Source organism: Vicia villosa, linkage group LG7 (assembly GCF_029867415.1).
Source record: "Vicia villosa cultivar HV-30 ecotype Madison, WI linkage group LG7, Vvil1.0, whole genome shotgun sequence".
NCBI lineage: Eukaryota > Viridiplantae > Streptophyta > Magnoliopsida > Fabales > Fabaceae > Vicia > Vicia villosa.
In genome coordinates this window covers 41,747,589-41,771,100 of record NC_081186.1, presented here as the reverse complement: position 1 = coordinate 41,771,100, position 23,512 = coordinate 41,747,589, and the positions used below count along the sequence as shown (strand labels likewise).

At 36.0% G+C, this 23,512-nt stretch overlaps 1 protein-coding gene across 1 annotated transcript; it reads left to right on the top strand.

Annotated features, from left to right (window-relative positions):
* The first annotated feature begins 1,075 nt into the window (after positions 1-1,075).
* Positions 1,076-4,170, top strand: LOC131620478 (FBD-associated F-box protein At4g10400-like). Its single transcript, XM_058891561.1, has 5 exons — positions 1,076-1,655; positions 1,731-2,145; positions 2,375-2,524; positions 2,621-2,912; positions 3,935-4,170. Exons 1-4 carry the CDS (start codon positions 1,168-1,170, stop codon positions 2,909-2,911), a joined length of 1,344 nt encoding a protein of 447 aa, XP_058747544.1. The 5' UTR covers positions 1,076-1,167; the 3' UTR covers position 2,912; positions 3,935-4,170.
* Positions 4,171-23,512: the final 19,342 nt, after the last annotated feature.

Here is a 23,512-nt window from a genome sequence, read left to right as displayed (position 1 = left end):
AGGGGTTACCCTAAGCTATATTTTTTTTCTTTCTGTTTTCCTGAATTGCACGTTGCGAGGGGCTTTACCCCAAGCAACGTTATTTCTTTGTTAGGTGTTTTGCCCCTGGCAAATTTCCCTGACAAATTCAACTTTTTCTTGTAGTGTATCACCCATCCATTAACACATAAACCTAAACTACATCACAACAAAAATTTCAATTCACAAGCAACAATCTGATACTAGTTTTACAACGACTTACATGAGTAACTATCTTTTTATAAGACGATGAGGTAGGAACTTCAACTCCCTAGAGCCAAATCAAAATCAACTGACAAGTAACACTTCGTTGATGTATAATTGAAAATCACATTCGAAGACCCGATAATCATGATCTGAAAACTTTATTTATTTTAAAGATAATATGTTCAATTATATATTTTTATTGCAATAAAATTCAATGAAATTCTATTATTATTTTTTAATGAAATTCTATTATTATAAATAAATACAATTAAAAAGATATAATAATATTACATATTTAAAACAAAAATTGTATTCATAATATGTGATGAAGTTGATTAATACAATGAAATTCATATAAAAAAATCAAATATATAATAAATTCGATGTTATCCCTTTCAAATATTATATTTATAAATATAAAAATACAACATTATTATTTATAAATTTTTGAACTCTATATGTTTACCAATGTAAATTAAAAAAAAAATTGACGACTAAATATTTGTAGAGATGAATAATTCTTTAAAACTTTTACAAAAGATTTAAAACGAAATTTACAATGTTTAAAAAAATTAATAACTTAATTAAAGTTAAAGTAAAAAAATACAAATATAATTATTATTTGTAATATGAGAGCATCATTACCGTTCAAAGCATTTTTTATATTTTCTTTATTTTTTTTTAAAGTTTTTAATATTTTGGTTGATTGTAATATAATTATTTTAAAAGTTTTTTTTTTTATGTATTGTTTAAAGTTTTTAAATTTGTTCAACAAACTATTTTAGTTTTGTTAAGTGAGCTTATGTACTTCACTAGACCGATTCTTATTCCCATTTTTTGGAGGAGCGGTTTGAGCTGTTAGTCTTTTAAAATTTAGTAGTAAAAGTTGGCATTTGAAATTGGAGAGTAGGAGGTGTTATCTGAGTTACCGATACGGCGGCGATGGCGCCGAAGTTGTTATCCTCTAAACGACGGAAAGAAGTAGAAAACCACAGCGTAGGTATCGACCGGATGAGTAGTTTACCGGACTCTCTACTGTGCCACATCCTATCATTCCTTCCTACCAAAACATCCGTCGCTACCATGACTCTTGTGTCTCGCAGGTGGCGTCACCTATGGCAGCATCTGCAAGCTTTCGACCTTGATGAGGACTCGTTTCGTACAGTCCAAAAGTCCAAAAGGTTCAAAAAATTTGCACTTTTTGTGAATGCTGTGCTCGCCTTCCGCAAATCCCGCGACATTCGAAACTTTCAACTCACATGCGACATTCAAGAGTCGAACCATCGTCGTTACTGCGCCGAGATGTGGATCTGTGCTGCCATTAACCCCAACCTTGAACAACTGTCTCTCTCCATTGCCACCGCCAACTTCTGTTGGCGTTTGAACCTCCCTCGTTCGCTTTTGAATTGCACCAATCTTGTTTCCCTCAGGTAACCTAATTTAATGCCATCATGTCATAAATGTGAGTAGATTTTTACCTAACCTGTCTTTTGAAAACAATGCAGTCTTGTTGGTGAAATCAGTATGAATGTTCAACATTTTGAGCTTCATTTTCCATCACTTAAGTGGCTCAAACTCGATGCAATTATTTTCGATTCCGAAATTGACTTGCTCTCTGCCTGCCCCATCCTTGAAACTCTGCACCATGTTTACTTTGTACCCGAATATTGGACCATACATCCTGCGCCACCTTCTTCACAGAGGTTGAAATTTGCCGGTGGAAATTTCTCTTGGACTTTCCTTCAAGTAGATTGTGGCTTTGGTATAACAACATTGGGCATCATTGGCAACTTGCAGAGTATGGTGGAAGCGTGCATTCACTTCTTTCCCTCACAAATAAGTGAATTTGTCGACCCTATTCTCGACCACCTCCAAAACGATAATGTGTCACAGATACAGTTGCGGCATTCAACAACAAAGGTGAGTCCCCTAAATTCTGTCTAAATGTCATAAACACCACTTTTTTAGATCGACCCAAACCTCTTTTATTTGTGTGTTGAAATTACAAACTCCTCCCCTTAACTTAACATGGTTAATCCAGGGGAGGTCACTATAGGTTGCCCTTATTATTCTGGTTTATACATATTTGTATGTGTGCTTTTATACTTATATTGTGCCACCACTTGTTGTTAACATGATGGACAAGCAGTGCTCACTTCGACCTCAGGTTCTAAACTATCCTGAATTTCGCAATTTACTTCATCTAAAGTTCATTCTTCCCTGTTTCAACACAAATCTTCTAGTGAACGTGCTTGACAAGTGTCATATGATTCAAGTTCTCATAATCCAGAGCAACAAGGTTTGTTGACTTCTCAAGTTTAATAATAATTCGAACAATCTTTGGTATGTTATCACAAATATATGCTTGAGTCATGTTGTGTCTTGATGCTTCTAGGAGGAACAACCACCTTTAAGAACATGGGACCCAAAGTCAACAACAGTTCCTAAGTGTCTCAAATCCCACCTGAGTTATATTCACATAGAAGGATATCAAGGATTTGAAGATGAGTTGACATTTGCTGAATATATTTTGAGGAACGGACTTGTTTTGAAGACAATGCTTATTTTTGTTGATACTACAATACAACTAACAAATAAGTATTGTTCTGTCAAAAGATTAACTGACATACCAAGGGGATCCACCATGTGCCAACTTAAATTTGACCCAACTACTGTATCTTCTTAAGGTGAAAACTCTTGCTGTCTATTTTTTTATGTATCAAAGTTCATTCAGTTTGGCTTGGTTCTAACTTCATGACAACTATATGTGCCTTTTATTTTTACAATATGCATTGCTCATATTTTCAACTATGATTAGTTATCTTCTCATGATAATATCTGATTGGGTAAATATTCTAACCTTTTCCCTATAACAATGTTTGCTTTAGGATTTCATTCTCATTGAAATTTGCAAGATTTATAAAGGTTGAACAAAAGGATGACCTTTACATGCTTAATGAAATTGATAGAAAATTTCCTAGATGGAATGCAATGTACAGTAATTGGTGATTTTTTATTCAAAGTGCTCATGTTATTATTGCAAACAAATCTTTGTTTATTTGGGGTATTGGTGTGCACTTTGATGAATCTGGGTCACCTATGTGTATGAACCACTCTCTATTATAATTTGGCTATGAGCGACGGACACTCTAAATTTGACCCCGACATTGACACGGTGACACCGATAATAATTTGAAAAAAATGAATAAATTATATGTAATCGCAAATGTCGGTGTAAGTGTCAGATACCGACACGGACACGTCTTTTTTCAGAAGTGTCAATGCTACATAGTAATTTGGTTATGATTTTTGTATTCGTTAGATTTTAGTTAAAACATGGGACAGAAAATGCATTTAAACTTTTTCTATAGCGGAGAAGACACATTTTGTTCCTTACTTAGGATATAGTTATCTGTTGTATTTTCCTACTAATATGATGTTTGTATAGCCTTGAAGTTGGCCTAGGCCAAGCGTGCATGCCAAAATTCGATTTTGTGAGAAGTAATAATTTGGGCAAAGAAAAACAGAAGAGCAGATTCAAATTTCAAATTATCTGTTATATGTTGCTTACATTCTCAACCTTTTATCTTTGCTATTAGATTGCTTGACATATGCTAATTATTATAATAGTGATATATGTTATGAATATGATTATGATTTGTAAAAATTTATTGGCTTTGGATAACTTTTTCTGCTTTATGTTTGGCAGTGTGAATTTGGAGTTCCATGATTTCGGATGCTGGCAATATCATGTTGGATCAAATGCTTGGGGCTTTATTAAAAAGATGTCATTGATATCAACACATATAAATATGTATTTTTCATTTCAGTTTGTAAGGTTTGAGAGTATGTCAGAGGTCATACAATTTTGTTGAAAATCATCTGAAAATTTCACTCATCACCTTTAAAGTGGCTCTTCATGTAGCTTATTTATTTGTGTTTGAAGTTTGCTGTATATTTTGATCTCAAGAATCTAAGAATGTGAGAGTTGCTTTTGAATGTATTGTGTTTTTTTTTTATTCATTCTTATTTAGGCAATTTCTTTATCTACCTTTGGGGTGAGAACTCCCGCTGGAAACTCCATAATACTCCTGACTTCGGAGATGCATCTTCGAAGTCACCTTTTTTCTTATTTTTTTTAGAAAATTTGGAGATGCAACTCCGAAAACACCTATTGTTTGGTATTTTCATAAATACATCTCCGAAAACACTCATTTTTACATTTTCCATTATTTCGGAGATGCATCTCCGAAATATTCTCCGAGTTTTTCTTTTTTTCAAAACAATGATTAATCCCATATTTTATATTAATTGACAAAATATAATAGAATTGACAAAATATAACACGTAAATTAGAATAAAATACCAATATTATAAATACACACATAATTGTACGGATAAGTGCTCAGTGTCAAAGTAATACAACCTGAATACAAAAAAGTCAAGGATACCTAACCCTAACTCTCTGGGACCTCCTCTGTCTCCTATATGCCACCGCATCGGCAGCGTCACTGGCCATCCTCTCCATAATGGCAACTGGCTCTGGACCGCCCTGCTCAATGATACCTCTGTCCAATGCATCCTGCCCAAGCATCTGTATCTACTGCATACCGGCAGGAGATCAGTGGCATGATCATCCTCAGCCTGCTGGTTCTCCAAGATCTCCTCATGTGCTGACCTAGGTGGATCTCTGGGAGCATCGAGTGTCATCAAAGGATGTGACACGCGACAAAACCATGTGATGTATCCATCTACACATTGCCAGGCCTGGGTGACCACCATACGCCGATACTCCTCAGGCACCAAATGATGCGCCCAATCCTCAAATATAGCAATGAGGCTCACTCAAGTAATGGTGTTGGGAGCAGCCTCAAACGGAGACCTCTGTATCATCTGCACACGTGCAAACTGCCTCATGCACCGCTCCGTCAGATACCTGACCATGCAGTTGGTCCCACTTGTCAACCATCTAGAACATAATGCGATGCGGTCGAATGGGACAACATCACGGTAATCAGTGAAGGGCGTCCAACGGATGTCATCGTGCACAGTGCAGTCGAGGTACACGCGATATGGGCCCACTGCGTTATTCCCCCTTTGGAGGACGTATCTTGCGGCCCTGGGCATGGCGTCTTGTACACAGGATCAATGTCGAAGTCGTGGATACGGTGGAAGTATGAGATGATCCAGCCCTGAAACACAAATACGATACAATAATATGTTGAAAAAAATATGAGCCATAATTAAATGTGAAATAATTAAAAAGAAACGTACCGTGTAATGTACAAGATCCAGTCAACTGTCTGGCCCTCCAGTTGGAGGCTTCATTCAGCTTCTGGTATAGGTATACCAGAATGGCTGCCCCCCAGTTTCACTGGTCAATTGTAGTCAGATCGATAAAGTATCGGAGATACGTCATGTCGACGTAGGTTGCACTTTTGTCCACAAAGAGTGCAGTGCCTACCAAGAACATGAACCAGCACCGCAGAGCGCAAGCACAGTGATACTCAGTAAAAAGCCTGTCACCCTCTTACTCAGACTCTATTTCCACCCCCAAGTGGTTCTCATACAACTCTTTCAAGCTGTAGAACCTGATATGCGCCCCACTCGTCGCTCTGCACTCATAATCAGCCATTTTTGGGTCCATACCCAGATAATCCATTATCCACTCTATGGCCTCTACCCTCTGTATCCGGGAATGGTATAGTAACCTCCCTCTGATCAACAGATGGAGCAAACAGGCCACGTTGTGTAAGGTGATCGTCAACTCCCCAAAAGGAAGGTGGAAAGAAGACGTCTCCTTGTGCCACCGCTCGACAAAAGCCCCCTGCATGTCGTGGTTGTGTTAGCTGAAGATTTCAACACAATATTGATGCTCTTCGAGATCATCTGTTTCAAAGAAAGAATGACCTTTAAATGGCTATTTCTAGAGTTACTATTTGTCAGGAGATTTTTCTAAGTCGAAGTAAGTTTTAAAGTAATTTCTCTTCGAAGCCTAAGGAATAAAGACATAGGATATTCTTACATATTTCAGTCACACGTTGCTTTGCGTCGAAGCGTTTCGAGCGGGAAGATTCGAATTTTAAAGCGTTTCATTTGAAATAAAAAAGACACGTGGAACTCCAGGAATTCGAAGCACATGAAAAAAGGGCAACATGGCATCTCATTAGAGTAAGACCGTTAGGGTCGAATTAGTATAAATAAGGGTCTTAGTGGTAGGATCCACGGGTGTTCATTTGGTACAAATCACTCACAAATCACTCAAGTATCAAGCGTTAAGAGAAAGAGTTTTCGCTGAGAAATGTACGTATAACACCACTGTATTTCTCATATTTATCTTCAATTTATAAATACAAAGCCTTTTAAACACATTTATATTACCTTTCGAATCATTTACATTTCACAGTATAGTTTTTCGATTTACTACATGCAATTTCTTTCATTGCGTTGTATTTTACATTGCTTTTACATCAAGTCATAGATTAGGATATTCTCTCTAAAAGTAAAAAACCTAGAAGTATGAATTCAACTATCATTAAAAGACATTTTTTGATACATATCATAGGATCAATCTAGTCGATCCTGCGAGTAACCAAAGTATATTTGATAGTTATATTATTCACCCAATTGTATTATATTCAGATAATTCAACAAAACACACAACCAACACATCATCAATTCATAACACTGAAACACATTCAATCATGTTATGAAAATCATGCATATGAATGAACTGACACTATGCATGTGGTACCAACATCATCAATGGGAATAACCCACCGACTGATCCAACATCGTCAAGATACAGCCCTGCCAGCACAAATTCCACACAATGGGAATTATGCCCTTCACTGAATCTGCAACATCATCTGGATTCAACCCTCAACACATGATTATAAATGAATGCAAACATATATGAAACATACTTATATCATCGTCAAGTCTATGAGTAACATCATCCAATACTCAAACCATCATCATCATTATCAAAGCATGTTTATATATATATATATATATATATATATTAACATCATTCAAATACAATCATATCATCAATCACGCAAAGGTTATTTCATCAGGTTCATCATCTCAAAACGACACTCAAAACAGGCCAACGGTTCAAAAGTTACACGTCATCAAACTTTCAAAATCACAAAACAACAAAATTATGCACTCACACTGGTCATACGCGTATCAGCGGAGGATGATTTCCATAAAAAAATCACATCATACGCGTATCACAAGGCCTTACGCGTACCTCCTCCTCATCATACGCGTACGGGCAGAAGGGCGTATTTTGGACGGGACGAGACAGGGCGCGTACCATACGCGTACGGCCCCTGGGAAGCCCCTCATACGCGTACCATACGCGTATCATATGCAAATGGCCAGAGACCTCTAGAAACCTGCAACTCGTACCAGTTCATCTTCCTCGCATTTTACAACATTACAGCCTACAATTTTGGATCTGAAACAACAATTTTGCACTGTTTAACATACAAGATTCATCTATCTTCAATAGTCTATCACCCTATATCAATTTTACTCATCACAATCCTACTTTCTACTCAATTAGTTAGGGATTTACATTCATAGATTCGGTTCCATGGATGAACACAACAACACATCAAACAATCACCATATTCAAATCATAACATCGATTGACACACAATTATGCACAGAATTCATTATAGATAATCATCAATCATATAATCTATTCAAATTCATCCTAAACCCCAACCTAACATACAATCCAATTGACCTAAATAATATCCCTAATCGACATTATCATCTAAAATTGCGATAAGAGATGCTAACTGGAGAGTCCCCCCTTACCTTAGCCAAAAGTTCTTGATTGGTCTCTCCCTCTACTGTTCTTTTTTCACGTTCTTCGAGTTCCCAATTCCTCAGTTCTTCTTTTCACGTTCTATCTTCTTTTCCAATTTTCTTCTTATTTATGAAAAATAACATTATAATTAGTAAAGGGCTTTACTAACATAACACCCCCTTCTTACTAACATCACACGTGGCCCAATGCCATAAACCATTCTTTTTCCAATTATTTTCATAAAACCATAATAATTCTAATTATTAATTCAATTTCTAATTAAATTAAAAATTAAAATATACGAGTGTTACAATTATCTTGTCAGATAGAGATCCAAGGTTTACGTCGGGATTCTGGGAAGGTTTGTAGAAAGCGTTGGGTACTAAGTTGAGATTGACTTCTTCTTATCATCCGCAGCCTGATGGTCAAATGGAGAGGACGATTCAATCATTGAAGATTTGTTGCGTGCTTGTGTGTTGGAAAAAGGTGGTGCACGGGATAGTTATTTACCGTTAATTGAGTTTACGTACAATAATAGTTTTCATTCGAGCATTGGTATGGATCAGTTTGAAGCTTTGTATGGTAGAAGGTGTAGGATGCTATTATATTGGTATGAGTCCAGTGAGAGTGCGGTAATTGGACCAGAGATTGGTCAAGAAACGACAAAAAGATCAAGATGATTCAGGAGAAGATGAAAGCTTCTCAGAGTCGTCAAAAAATCTATCATGATAAGAGGCAGAGAACACCTGAATTTCAAGAGGGAGATCATGTGTTTCTGAGAGTTACTCCTATGACTGGTGTTGGTAGAGTGTTGAAGTCAAGGAAGTTGACGTCGCGTTTTATTGGTCCGTTTCAGATTACGAAAAGAGTGAGAGAAGTGGCTTATCGTGTTGCTTTGTCACCGATGCTTGCGAATTTGCATGATGTGTTTCATGTGTCCAAGTGGATGATGTGCAAGTGAGAGATAATTTGACGGTTGAGGCATTGTGTTATACCCCAAAATTTGCCCGCATCTTTTTCAGAGAAAAGACAATAGACTTCTGTCTAAAAATTGGGAGTTTCATATAATCTGGGATTTTATTTCATAAATATCCTGATTTTATGAATACTCAATTTTTAGAATATTTCTATACGGTATTTTGGTTCGCTGTTGAATTTATTCTTACACAAACGCCAAGTACTGTTTATCACTTCACACACGCTGTTTATTTGAGATTTATTTTCAGATAAATAAAACTGACGCAATTGGTACAGAATTAAATTTTGCAGGCGCAAAGTCCGGGGATTCAGACTGTACTGGTAACAATTAAATTATTATTAGTTTTTGTTTCCCACTAATTTTTGTACTATACTATTGTTTTCAAATCTTTTCCTTTCTTTTCAAATCTCTTTCTTTCAAATCAAATCCTAACTTTATTCCATACACTTTCTTTCAAATCCTACTACCACTCAAATTTTCCTTTTTTGTACGGTATCACTTCATTCCCCAACGTCTCTATCCTTCTTTTCACTCTATAAATACCCCTCATTTTTTCCATAAATTCTCACATCAAATTTCACTCATTTCCCAAATTTCTATCTCATAATTATTTTCTCTTCTTCCCCGGCAAAAATGGCAAAGTGGATGGATACGTTTTTTCTTATGGTCATCACTGTTTTGGTAGTGATCATGTCCTTTTTCTGTCTGCATAGTCCTGAAAAATGCGGACCTGGGATACTTACACTCCCGTGCATCTATATGTTGTTATTTATAGCATGTGTTTTTAATCATCATATTTAAAGTTTGTCGTATCTTTCGCTTTCAAATAATGTACCGTTCGTCATATTTGTCGTACTGTTCGCTATATTATTATGTAATATTTGTACAGTCAGTATTAAATATTGTATTGTCTGACGTACCGTCGTTTAATTATCAAGATAATATTATGTGTGTTTATTGCTAGTTAAATATTTATTTTTCTGTGCATTGAATATTTTTCAAGATTATTATCGGTAATTTCGTTCGCGTACGGTATATTTCAAATTATTTTGTTTGTGTTTTTCTAACAACTCAGGTAAATAAATTTTCACCATTAACACAACAAAAAAAAACAAAAACAAAACAAAAAGAAAAAATTAACTTTAAACTGTTAAGTTTTCACTTTAACTGTTACGTTAATGCCCGGACAACCAGTTAACAGTCAAACCCGCTGACAGCACGATTCTCCGTGTTTTGTACCATCAATCAAGTCAATCTTTTGAATTTCAAAATTCTAAGATTTTTGTTCTAGAAGTCTTCTGATAATCACATGATCAGCAGAGACTCAACACTGCACAAAAATCAGGTACGCTTAACTGTCTCCTACACAAACAGTCCCTAACTAGGGTTTTTTGTTTTTTTTTTCAGGAGAACAAGTTTTTTGAGACCTCAAATGGATTTCATGGACCTCCATATGTCTCAAAGTACCACCAGACAAATTTTCAAACTTCAATTCGCTCGGACGTACAGTCAGCAACTCAAACAGTCAACAGACGACCAGTTTGACCGAAAAGTCAACAGACAGTCAAAAATGAAATTTTTTGTCAACATCCATATTTTGTCAAAATATTCATCATTTGATCAATGGTTGATCATAATTCATCAAGAAAAGTTCAGAAATCAACAAAACCCTAAGTTTCAAAATTAGGGTTTTCTCCTAAAAAGTCAACTGAACTTTGACCGGCCATAACTCTCTCCTCGTTCATTCAAAAAATTCCAAACAAAGCTTGTTTTGAAGGAAATTCAATTGTATTTCAAATGAAATTGATCCCATGGTCATTGGATTTACCATTTGAAAAATATGAGCTCAGACATTACAGGTCATTTTCAAAGTCAACAAAAAGTGGTTTTTTGTCAAAAGCCATAACATCAAGATAACTTCTCCAAATGCAAAAAAGTTTCCAAAGTAGCTTGTAGAGGACATCTTGAGGTTTCTAAAAAGTACAAGAACTCCTTCATATGATCAAAATTGAGGGAGATATGCCTTGTTGAAGTTGGCTATTTTTTGGGAAAATGTATGAAACTAGCATTGATCAAAATGGGTTTTTTTTTCCAAAAGAGGCCAAGCATTCATGATCCAAATATGTTTCTAATGATGTTAAAGGGCTCCCATGACCAACATTTGGCCCATGGCATTTTTGTTTCTTTTTTAATTTAATTTTATTACATTTAAAATTAAATTAAAAAAGAAATGATTCAAGACAATTATCCAAGGCTTTTGTCTTTAGCTTGAGTCACCAAGATGGCTTAACTTCTGCAACATAAAGATGTACAGCAGGCCTAGAGCAAGAGGGGTGAAGAAAAGTGAAGCCATGGCCAAAGAATTCAAAGCTTTTTATATTAAAAAATTCAAAAGTTCAAAGCAATCAATAATTGTTAGCTTAAGTTTGCAGCACATCAATTGCTCATAAATAGCTTAGCATACTTCAGTAAAAGGGAGACACAAATTGAGAACAAAAACACATGCTTGTATCACTCTTGTAAAAACTTGAAATTTTCAAAGAAAGCAAAATTTCGAATTCTGAGTTTAAGCTATTTTCAGTCCCAACTAAACACTCAAACACGATCCTTAAGCATCACTGAACCTATCCAAATCAATTTCAAGCTTTGAAACTCACTGAATCGAGCACTATAGCTCACGGTTTGTTCAAACAAAAACCTATCAAAATATAATCATACATGCATGTTTAACAAGATGTAAACATATATTTAAGTTTAGTTTGATGTTCTGATCATTTCTGGAAGTTTAATTGAGGCTTGGATGCTTGTACACGAAGTTGCCATTCTAGGGTTCTTAAGCTCCATTTTAGGATTATTCGATTTAGGCAAAATTAGGAGAAACTAAGGGCATATTTGAACTCAGGGGACAATTTTAAGTTGAACCATGGTCTCCTAAATAATTTATCTTGCTTGTATGAAGTTTTGACATGTGCAGGTCTTGTAGCTACGGGCGAAAACCGTCACTAAAGGCTTTACCTACAGTTGCAGAGCTTTAGCCACGGAAGAGAGGAAGAAGATGACTAGGTGTCCCCATCTCATTGGCTAGAAAACACGCGCGTGGATTTTTAAATCCAGCCAGACTCTGTGCTTCCCATCCACGCATGTGCCATGTGCCCTCAACATCTGAACCATCAGATCAACTTGCCAGCTCATCCAACGCTTATGACATGCTAGTCCTTACCATGGGCTCTCCAGCCAACCACACTTGATCATTTTTTTTTATTTTTTATTTTATTTAGTTTTCTTTGCAAAATTATTTAAAAATAGTTTTAAAAATCAAAAAAATATAATAAAAATATTCTTAAGTTGATAAAATAATATATTATTTTTTGACATAAAAATATGTTATTTTTTTATAATTAAAATATTTTGTTTAATTAATTAGATAATATTGTTATATTTATCTTTTAATTATTTCTAACCCATCAAAAAAAATCAGAAAAAATATTTTCATTTATTTAAGTTAGGTTTATATATTATAAACTAATTTTGTACATATTTAGAATATTTTTCTCTTTAAGTGTAATTTATGTGTATAATTATTTGTATAATTATATGTTAATTAACTTAATAACCCCAAAAAAAAACAATTTCAAAAATCCTCAAAATTTTTAATTTTATTTTAAAATTAATTGACACACAATTTGGACATATTTTAGACTTAATTTTTTAGGTTTAAATTTTATTTCTAATTCCTAACATTTTAATTAAATTAATTATGCATTAATTTTAATTAAAATCAACCATCCAAAAATCCAAAAATATTCTCCCTTTATCTTATTGCAATTTAAATTCATAGATAAGTGTATAGGTTGTCAAATTCATGTAAATAGCGTAGTTTACATTTCTCGCACAATTGATGTAATAGCGTAGATTTATTTTTTCACATTTTACATTCCCGCACTTTAATTACTATACATATAAAACTGCGTGTATGGCAAGAATAATAACTGAAGCGTTAGATCACTAATTTCAAAGACAAAAATATCTGAATCAAAACACGATCACACTTGCACCTCTTAGGGTAATCCCTCTGTTACTCTTTTCAAATTCAATTCTACTGTTTCAAAAGGCGATTCAAATAATTTCTTTCTGTATCCAGTCAAGGAAAATTTTCTAAAAATAGGAAAGGACCTTATAAACTTAGGGTAGATCTCCTAATTGCTTGCTCAAATAAAACAAAACTACAAATGTTTCACATAACACTGTTTTTTCAAAATGAACTTTCAAAAAGACAATACTTTGTATATATCCAAACAAGGATCATTACGAAGTTAAAAATCTTTTTCAAACTATCAAAACATCTCTCGAAAGATGAAACACTTTGTATACATCCGCACAAGGATCATTACAAAGTTAAATTCTTTACAAAAGTATTTAAAACCACATACAAGCATTTCAAAGCAAGACAAACGATTCGAACAAGTGAGCTAAGCAATTAAGAGCCCATGGATAACCATGGATACAAAGGGGTGCTAATACCTTCCCTTTGTATAACCTACCCCCGAACCCAAAATCTCTTTAAGGTCTTTTTCTGTTTCTTTTATAAACCTTTCCTTAATTGGATAAAATAAAATTCGGTGGCGACTCTCTGATTTTCACAACTCAAAAAAAATAAAAAGAAGAGTCAGTTCGTATCCCACAAAAAAAATCGAGGACGACACATTGCCTATGAGGATCGAATACCGAAAGATAAAGCAGTTACGTGGTAAAGAGATAGCTTTGGCGCGAGTAGCTTGGGGAGGAGCAGCATGTGGAAATGTCACATGGGAACTAGAGAGTAAGATGAAGGACTCATATCCTGAACTTTTCACTTGAGGTATGTTTTCGAGGACGAAAACTCTTTTAGTGGGGGAGAGTTGTAACACCCCATATTTTCCATTTTAATTTAATTAAGATTTAAATTAATTATTAGAAATTAATTGGCATTTTATTAGAATTATTTAAAGATTATGCATAAGGAAATTATTGGGCTCGTGTTGTAGTTAGTAAAGAGGGGTGTGATGGTTAGGCCTTTTACTAAAGTTTATTCTATTTTTCATAAAATAGAGTAATTGTGGAAAAAGAGAAATTAGAACCAATTTTAGAGAAAAGAGAAGAACGTGAAAGAAGCAGAGAAAGGAGAAGAAGAGGAAGAGCTTTCAAGGATTTTAACCAAGGTAAGGGGGGACTCTTCCGGTTAATCTCTATTATGTGATTATGGGCAATAGAATAGAGTAAGAATATGATTCGATTCAATTGGTGATATTGAGATTGGAATTGTTAGGTTTAGGAATATGATAATTGATGAAATTGCATGAATTGTTGGTTGATAATGTGTTGTATTGATGTATGATGATGTATGTGTTAGCTGGAGATTTTGATTGAAGAATATGTGTCTTGAAGAATTAGAGTTCGAAGAAAAATGGCTTTCAACGGCCATTCTTGAGAATAAATGGCTTTTTATGGCCATTTTTGAGGATGTTATTTATGATGAAGATGATTGAAATCGAAGCTGAGTTGAGATAGATTGTCTTCGAGACTTAAGCGTTTTTCGAAATACAAGAGTAATGAAGCTTGTAGTATTTTGTTGCTTTCTCACTAAAGATCACTTTGCCACGTATCGAAAGAGGATTCAGGCGGGAGGATTTGAATTTCGAAATATTCTGTGTAACCGAATGAGGACAAATGGCGCCCCAGGGATTCGAAACTCATGCATGTGAGCAACGTGGCATTTCGTTAGCGTAGGGCCGTTAGGGTCGAATTAGTATAAATAAGGGTCTTAGTATCAGTATCCAGTGTGTTCATTTTGTACAAATCACTCACAAATTACTCAAGTATCAACTGTTAAGAGAAAGAGTTCGCTGAGAAATGTACGTATGACACCACACTTTTCATATATTTGTATTTGTATTTACAAAATCAAAGTATCTTTAAGTTTCCTTTACTTTTTCACCTAGTCTTTCTTCTAATTCAAGTTTCTTTATTTTCTTCGATTAGTCTTTACATTCTTGCACTTTACATTCCTGCACTTTACATTTCTGAAATTTACATTTCTTTACATTTCCGTCAAAGTTTCACTTACGTTTATAACCAGTTTATGTTTCAGTTGTGTACGTTCATTGTTAGTTTATTTCGCCAGTTATTTCTTTGTTCATACCGTAAACAAGTTTTCGAAGCAAAAGACCAACAAACATGAACCAAATTATCTCTAAAGACAACTATTTGACTATGTCCTATGATCAATCTAGTCGATCCTGCAAGTAACCAAAGTATATTTATAGTTTGGAAGACTAGCGGTTCTTTACCAGAAATCACCGTAAACAAATTGGCACGCCCAGTGGGACAGTGTCAAACAGTCTGTCATTAATTTGTTGTTTTATTTTTGTCTAGAATATATCAAAACCTTGTATGAACCTTAGGAACGGTAAATTAACCAACAGTGCACAACTAATTCCTAAACGAAGGTACAACAAGAAAATGGTCAATTCGACCAGTGGAAGGGGAAATCAAGATCCCCCACAAGGGTCAGGAACAGTAGCAACAAGTACTACAAATGTTTCGACTTCTATGTCAGAAGCACAAGAGATACTCGCTTTGACAGGGTCTGCGGCCATAGTTAGTTCTCAGGCCATGCTCGAAAATACATCAGTGCCAACGGAGACATTCCCAGTTTCCAATTCGACCACTGTGCCTCACTTTACAGGCACGACAGAAATACCACATTTTGCGGCAAACTTTGCAAATCAACAACAAACCCCAAGACCATTGTCATCATCATTCGAGGGTTGGAGACCTGGAAATCCTTATGGAATGTCGTTTTCATATATGGCAGGATTACAAGGTGCAGGACCTACATACACTCAACCTAGTGCGACGACATTTTCGCCTAACACCGGTTCAGTAGGTCGAAGCGCACAGAATATAGGCCCATCGGGCCAAATGCCTCTCATAACTACCAATCATCAAGCAGTATTTAGGCATGAGATGGATGCAAGTAACCACGATATGGCGGGTATTCTTGCTAGAGAAATGGGATCGATTTTTTCTCCCTTAATAGCAAACATTACCAGGACTAACCAGGATAATGTAGAAACATACCAAAAAATATCATCACAAATAGGTCGTATGGCAGATTTCTTCGGAGCCCCTCAAACATCTACTAGGCGAAGAAATAACCAGTCTACCTATCGAGAAGGTGACCCAGTCTTAGAACCTGTTCACGATTTAGTTCAGCCACCTAGGCAAAGGCCCGTCGAAAGAAATCAAGTAATAGATTTAGAAAATCAAAATTGAAGGACCAATATTGGTTAACAAGAAGTTACCCAGGAAAAGCCTAGGCTAGTTGTGGTAAACAGGGAAGAACATCCAGATGAAGTATTACACAGGGTTAGGAGAGACAATATGGCGACAAAAAATAACCTAACCACCATGATAGAAAGAATTATGGCCAATAATGGCCTTAATACTGGACTTCGACGTCCAAATTATACTTCCCCTGTAGCAGAGTATATTCTGCAAACAGAATTACCAAGGGGCACTAAAGTACCCAAATTTACGAAATTTTCAGGGGATACTAGTGAATCGACTGTGGAACACATAGCCAGATATTTGACAGAGGCTGGTGATTTAGCAGGCAACGAAAACTTGAGAATTAAATATTTCCCTAGTTCGCTAACAAAAAATGCTTTCACATGGTTTACCACTTTACCTCCAAATTCCATAGATGCTTGGGCACACTTGGAGAGGATGTTCCATGAACAATTCTACATGGGACAAACCAAGATAAGTTTGAAAGAGTTGGCTAGCATCAAGAGGAAAATTACAAAACCCATAGATGATTACTTGAATAGATTCCGTTTGCTGAAGTCAAGATGCTTCACAGTTGTTCCAGAACATGAATTAGTCGAAATGGCTGCAGGCGGTTTAGACTATTCAATTAGAAAGAAATTGGATACTCAATGTTTGAGGGATATGGCCCAACTAGCAGATAGAGTTCGACAGGTCGAACGACTGAAAGCTGAAAAGGCCAGAGCAAACAAGAATTATAAAAAGGAGAGAGTGGCATATATTGAGGCTGAAGACGCCGAAGGCGAAGCCTTCGAAGATTCATATAGTTTCGAAGAAGTGGAAATAGAATTAGCTGAATTAAAAGAAGCACCCCCTTACTCTTGTAAATTGCTCACCCCTTCGAATGGGAAAAATCCCGTTGAGAATGACAAGAGTGATAAATTTCCAAAGAAAATTTACACTTTTGACGTCACTAAATGTGACGAAATATTTGATTTATTAGTAAAAGATGGCCAGATGATAGTGCCTCCCAATTCCAAAGTTCCTCCTTTGAAACAGCGGAAGAAAAGGGGATTTTGCAAATATCATGGTTTTTTAGGCCATAAAACCTCACAATGCTTTCTTTTCAGGGATCTAATTCAAAATGCTATCAAGGATGGACGTTTGAAGTTCGCTGATAAGGGAAAGAATCACATGAAGGTCGATGCTGATCCCCTGAATGTCGCTAACACCAACTATGTTGAACCAGTCGACATCAATATGGTGGATGTGTCTGAAGTAGACATTGCTGAATGGGAGATGATTTCGACAGGAAAGCAGGCTACTGAGAGCCTAAACAACAATGTAATCTTCAATACTGATGTTGAAGAGTCATTCGAGACAAAGATCACTGAAGATCTTAAGGAGAAGACTAGTGAGGCCACTAAAGACCTCAGAGTGAAACTCCAACAGATAAGGATTTCTGAAGTTCCCCCAACAGGCGTCAATATGGTGAATGTTGGGCAACCTTTATCTGAAATTGAGGAACTAGAGAAGTGTCTGGTGGAGGAAAGAGAAAAGGCAAGCTGTGGAAATTCACGGGCAAATGAAAACTTGAAAGATTATCTGTGGAGGTGTCACGAGAAAAATGTTGGACGGATGCTAATGTGTCCAAGGTGCTCGATTATGCTGAATCGAAGGGTCCAAGCTAACTATGAAAGGGCCCAACGAAACAAGATGCAGGGGCACTAGAGGCAAGGGAATCAGTTGCTGAAAGTTTACCCAAGGCCAGAAGAAAGCTTGGTGAGTTTCTAGGTTCGATGTCATAAAGCCAAGACAGAGATCGTTATGTGTCCCAGATGTGGGGCAGTTTATGACAACATGATGGCAGAGTCATTCGAAAGAATATTATTCTCTACTGGTTGGGAGATTCAGGGACTCAGCCCCAACAAGGCTTCAAGAAGGCCTGATAGCCCTTATCCCAAGGCTCGCAGAGTGACATTCAAACTTCCTGCAGAAGTACCCATGGATAGATGGACACAAGCTGGCGCAGGGAATAACAAATGGCGAAGTTGGGACCAAGGTGGACGAACTGCAATGGCTTATAGAAAGCAGTTCCAAACATCAAATCGAGAGATGTACAGGCTTGAGAACTACAAAGGAAGAAATCCAATGTCCAGATCTCAATGGAGGAGACACCAGAGAATGAAGAAAGCCCAGAAAGAATACAAGGCGAAGGAGGTTGGAGAATCCAGCAGCACCAAAGTCCCAATGTAGGGGGCAAGGTCAAGCAAACCTCCGGTAGAATGCAAATTGTTCAGTTCTGAAAATGAGAAAGAAGAAGAAAAGATGCAGTCTAGTCCTTGGAAAGAAGATGATAGGATGACTAATGATTTCGATTCAGACGGAGTGTCATCCATAAACTTCAACTGTAATGTGGTGTCTGTTCTTCCTCACGAATTTTACCAAGAGACAGAGGTTGAAGACTGCGAGGAAACTGACGCAGAAGAAATGGCAAAACACAAACCTGTGTGTTACTATGTGCTAAATAATGGGACTGTTGAAGAACAGAATGCATTTTTCGAAAGACCTAATCAAGGTACGAGGAATCATCTGAAACCCCTTTATATAAGAGCCAAAATTGAAAATGTGGACATTAACAAAGTCCTAGTTGATGGAGGGGCAGCGGTAAATCTAATGCCCCAATATATGCTGAAAAGGATTGGTATGTTCGACACTGACATAAGGCCACATAATATGGTTTTGTCCAACTATGAAGGAAAATTAGGACACACCTTGGGAGTGATCCAAGTGAACTTAACTGTGGGTTCAGTCACGAGGCCAACTATGTTCATGATTATACCAGCAAAGGCGAATTATAACCTTTTGTTGGGAAGAGAATGGATCCATGGGGTTGCTGCAGTACCTTCAACAATTCATCAGAGGCTAACTATTTGGAGAGAAGAGGGTATAGTTGAAAATATAGAAGGAGATCAAAGTTACTATATGGCTGAAGTCAATCAAGTGAACAAAACTAGTTTTGACAGAAACTTAGCCAATATAGGTCCATGCAATGCAGCAGAAGATATATACGCTCAAAATAAAAATGCTATGTATTATCCATCCTTACACCCAAATGGATTTCAGTGGAACAGAGAAATAATGGACGGCCCAGAAGAGGCGGAACCTGTCGAAGCATTACCAAGAATACGACCAATTGGTTGGACGAAGACGTTGATTATGCCTGAGTCATCTTTCTTCGAAAAGATTTCGGCTTACCTAGCCGAAAATAAAAGGAAAGCGGAACTTGAAGCCGAACTATCAAACATGGCTGTCGAAGCCACACAAAAAGAATCGGAAGTACCAGGCCCTGGGATACACTTTATCCCACAACCACCTGACGATGCAATTCATGACGAACAGGTTTCAGGCAAAGAAGCAGGTCAAAGATTAGACGCAATCTATGACGAAGAACCTCTGGGGTTTGAAAAATATCCAATGGCACCAAATATAAAGATGTTAGCTCAAGACCCACTCGAAGAAGTAAATCTTGGAGACGAGAGTCGAAAAAGGGTGACTTATATCAGCGCGAAATTGGAGCCAGCCTTAAAGTCAAAAGTCTTTGCGTTACTAAAAGAAAATAAAGATTGTTTCGCCTGGGACTATGATGAGATGCCTGGTTTAGGGAGAAACTTGGTCGAATTGAAGTTGCCCATAAAAGAAGGGAAGAAGCCCATCAAGCAAACTCCTAGAAGATTCGCACCAGAAGTTCTCTCAAAGATTAAAGCAGAGGTCGAAAGACTTCTCTGTTGCAAATTCATTAGGACTACGAGGTATGTCGAATGGACTGCTAATATTGTACCTGTTATTAAAAAGAATGGTTCTTTAAGGGTATGTATAGATTTTTGTGATCTAAATGCAGCGACCCCTAAAGATGAATATCCTATGCCTGTGGCAGAGATGTTAGTAGACTCAGCCGCAGGCTTCGAATATCTAAGTATGCTAGATGGATATTCAGGATACAATCAAATTTTTATTTCAGAAGAAGATGTGTCCAAAACAGTTTTTTGTTTTCCTGGGGCAATAGGTACCTATGAATGGGTTGTTATGCCTTTTGGCTTGAAAAACGCTGGGGCAACTTATCAGAGAGCAATGAATTCTATATTGCATGATTTTATAGAAACATTCATGCAGGTGTACATAGATGATATTGTTATAAAATCTGTTTCAGATGACAATCATCTTGATCATCTTAGCCAATCGTTCGAAAGAATGAGAAAACATGGCTTAAAGATGAATCCCCTTAAGTGTGCTTTCTTTGTACAGGCTGGAGATTTCCTGGGCTTCGTAGTCCATAAAAAGGGAATAGAAATTAATCAGAATAAAATGAAGGTTATTATGGAAACAAAGCCTCCATCCACGAAGAAAGAGTTGCAATCATTATTGGGAAAGATAAATTTCTTAAGAAGATTTATCTCTAATTTAAGTGGGCGTACGCAAGCTTTTTCCCCCTTACTTCGACTGAAGCAAGGAAGGTTCGAATGACATTGTGGACCGTCCTTTCGGGCCATACCCCTCCGTGGGTGGGATACGTGAACTGACTCTTTTTTGTCGATCGGACGCTTTCGCGTCACTTTTGAAAAAGTTTACAGAGTCGCCACCGACCTTTTATTTTATCCAATGAAGGAAAGGTTTATAAAAGAAACAGAAAAAAGACCTTTGAGAGATTCTGGGTAAGGGGGTAGGTTATACAAAGGGAAGGTGTTAGCACCCTTTGTATCCATGGTTATCCATGGGCTCTTTAGTTTGCTTAGCTCATTTGCTTTACTTTTCAATTGATTCGGAATGCTTTACCTGTGTTTTTGAAATACCTTTGCAAATAGAATTTGTAATGATCCTTGTGCGGATATATACAAATGCTTGTTTATCTTTCGAAAGATGTTTTGAAAAGATCGTTAATTTTGTAATGATCCGTGTTTGGATGTATACAAAATATTGTCTTTTGGAAAATTCGTTTTAAAAAAACAACAGTGTATGAGAATTTTGTTTGTTTTGATTTTGAGCAAGCAAACTAGGAGGTCTACCCTGAGTTAGGAGGTCTTTATCCTTGTTCCCTTTAAAAATCTATCCATTCGTCGGATATAAACAAAAGGTTCGATTTTGTACTCGAAACAGTAGAAATGTAACTTTGATTTTGAAAAGAGTGAAAAGGGGTTACCCTAGGAGGTGCAAATGTGATTGTGATTGAATTCAGATATTTATCTTTGAAGTTAGTGATCTGACGGTTCAGTTTTATCTTTGACATACACGCAGTTTATATGGGTGCTGGAAATTAAAATGCGGAAATGTAAAGTGCAGAAAGTAAATCTACGCTATTACATCGATTGTGCGGGAAATGTAAACTAGCCTATTTACATGAATTTGACATCCTATACATTTATCTAGGAATTTTAAATTGCAAGAAATAAAAGGCATATTTTTGTATTTTTGTGATTTATTTTAAATATAATTAATGCATTATTAATTAATTTAAAATAAAGAAAAGATGGAAATATGATTAAACCTAGCAAATAAGTTTAAAAATATGTACAAAATGTTTGTTAATTGATTTTAGAACAAAACTAATTTTTTTGGAATTTTTGAAATTTGTTTTTGGATATTTTAAGTTAATCAAAACATAATTATGCAAATAATTACACAAATAATTAAAACTTAAAGAGAAAATTATCCTAAATATGTACAAAATTAGTTTATGATATATAAACAATATTTAACACAAAGAACAATTTTTTTTATGATTTTTTGACTAATTAAAATAATTAATAAGCAAATATACAAATACATACTAATTAATTATGAAAAATATTGAAATTTTGAAAAAATAAAATATCTTTGTTTCATAAAATAATATATTATTTTAGAAGTTTAAAATATTTTTTGTGGAATTTTTGGAAGTTTTTAACTATTTTTAATTAATTTATCAAAGAAACTAAAATAAAAATAGAAAATAAAATTAAAAATATAAGGATACTGATCTGGTGTGGCAATTAATGAAGGAGCATGGTGAGCTTGCATGTGTGAGGCGTTGGATTGGCTTTGAGATTGATCCAAGGGCACAGATTTGTAGGTGCATGGTATGATGGTGTACACTGAATCCAAGGGGATTCAAAGTCTTTGCAGGGGCCCACGCTGGATTGACCAGCGAATAAGATTTGAGGGAAGGGCCACCTTGGCGCGCTGAAAAGTCAGACGAACCACGCTTGGACGCGTGGTCGTCTTCAACCTCCAGAAGTGAGGTTTTCAGCTTCAAATAGCGGGGGTTTTTAACCTCCCCTATTTGGACGTTAAAATTCCAGTCTTTTAACAACCTATGAACCTGCAAAAAATACGAGTTAGCAATAGAAACAAGTGACCCAGATCCACTAATTAGAGTGTCCTGAATCCAAATATGTCATTTGTTTTAAGGTTTGAAGCTCCTAGCTATGGATACGAAGAAGATGAAGCTTAAACACTCATGGACTCGTTTTAATGGTGGAGCCTGATCCTCACGTTGGAACACTCATGCTAAGGCCCAGATCACACATATAGGTCCCTATAATGATGTTAGGGTGGTTAGTTTGCAGTGAAATTAGTTGCATATACAAAAATGAAAATAAAACTCATATGTACATGAAGAGCTTTAAGTGCTTTATACGACTCTCATATGTCTATATTTAGAGCTCAATCTTACTCTATAATGTTTGAGGAGATGATTAGAAGTGTTTATTGGTATTGATATTGATTGGAAATTTGAATTTGAAAATTACAAAGTATATGCAAATTTTGAGAATTTTTGTGATATTTCTTGCTATACTCTTGCCCTATTTCGTGTGTCCCTCTTTTGCTGAAGTATGATGCTTCTTTTATAGCCCAAAGTTGCTTGGAACTCAAGCTAAGAAGCTTTGTTGTCTTTGTTGAAAGTTTGATTTTTAAAATATTAAAAATCTTTGAATTGTTGACCAAGCTTGACTCCATTCAATGCTCTTGTCTTGCTCTTCAATTCTTGCAGAAAAAATGAAGATTCCTTGAAGTGAGTCATACTTGGAGGCCAAGCAACCATTATCCATGCATTTTCCTTTTAATTTTAATCTTAAAGTAAGATAAAATTATGCAAAAAATGGCCAATAAAGATGTGGGCTTTGTCTTGGTCGTGG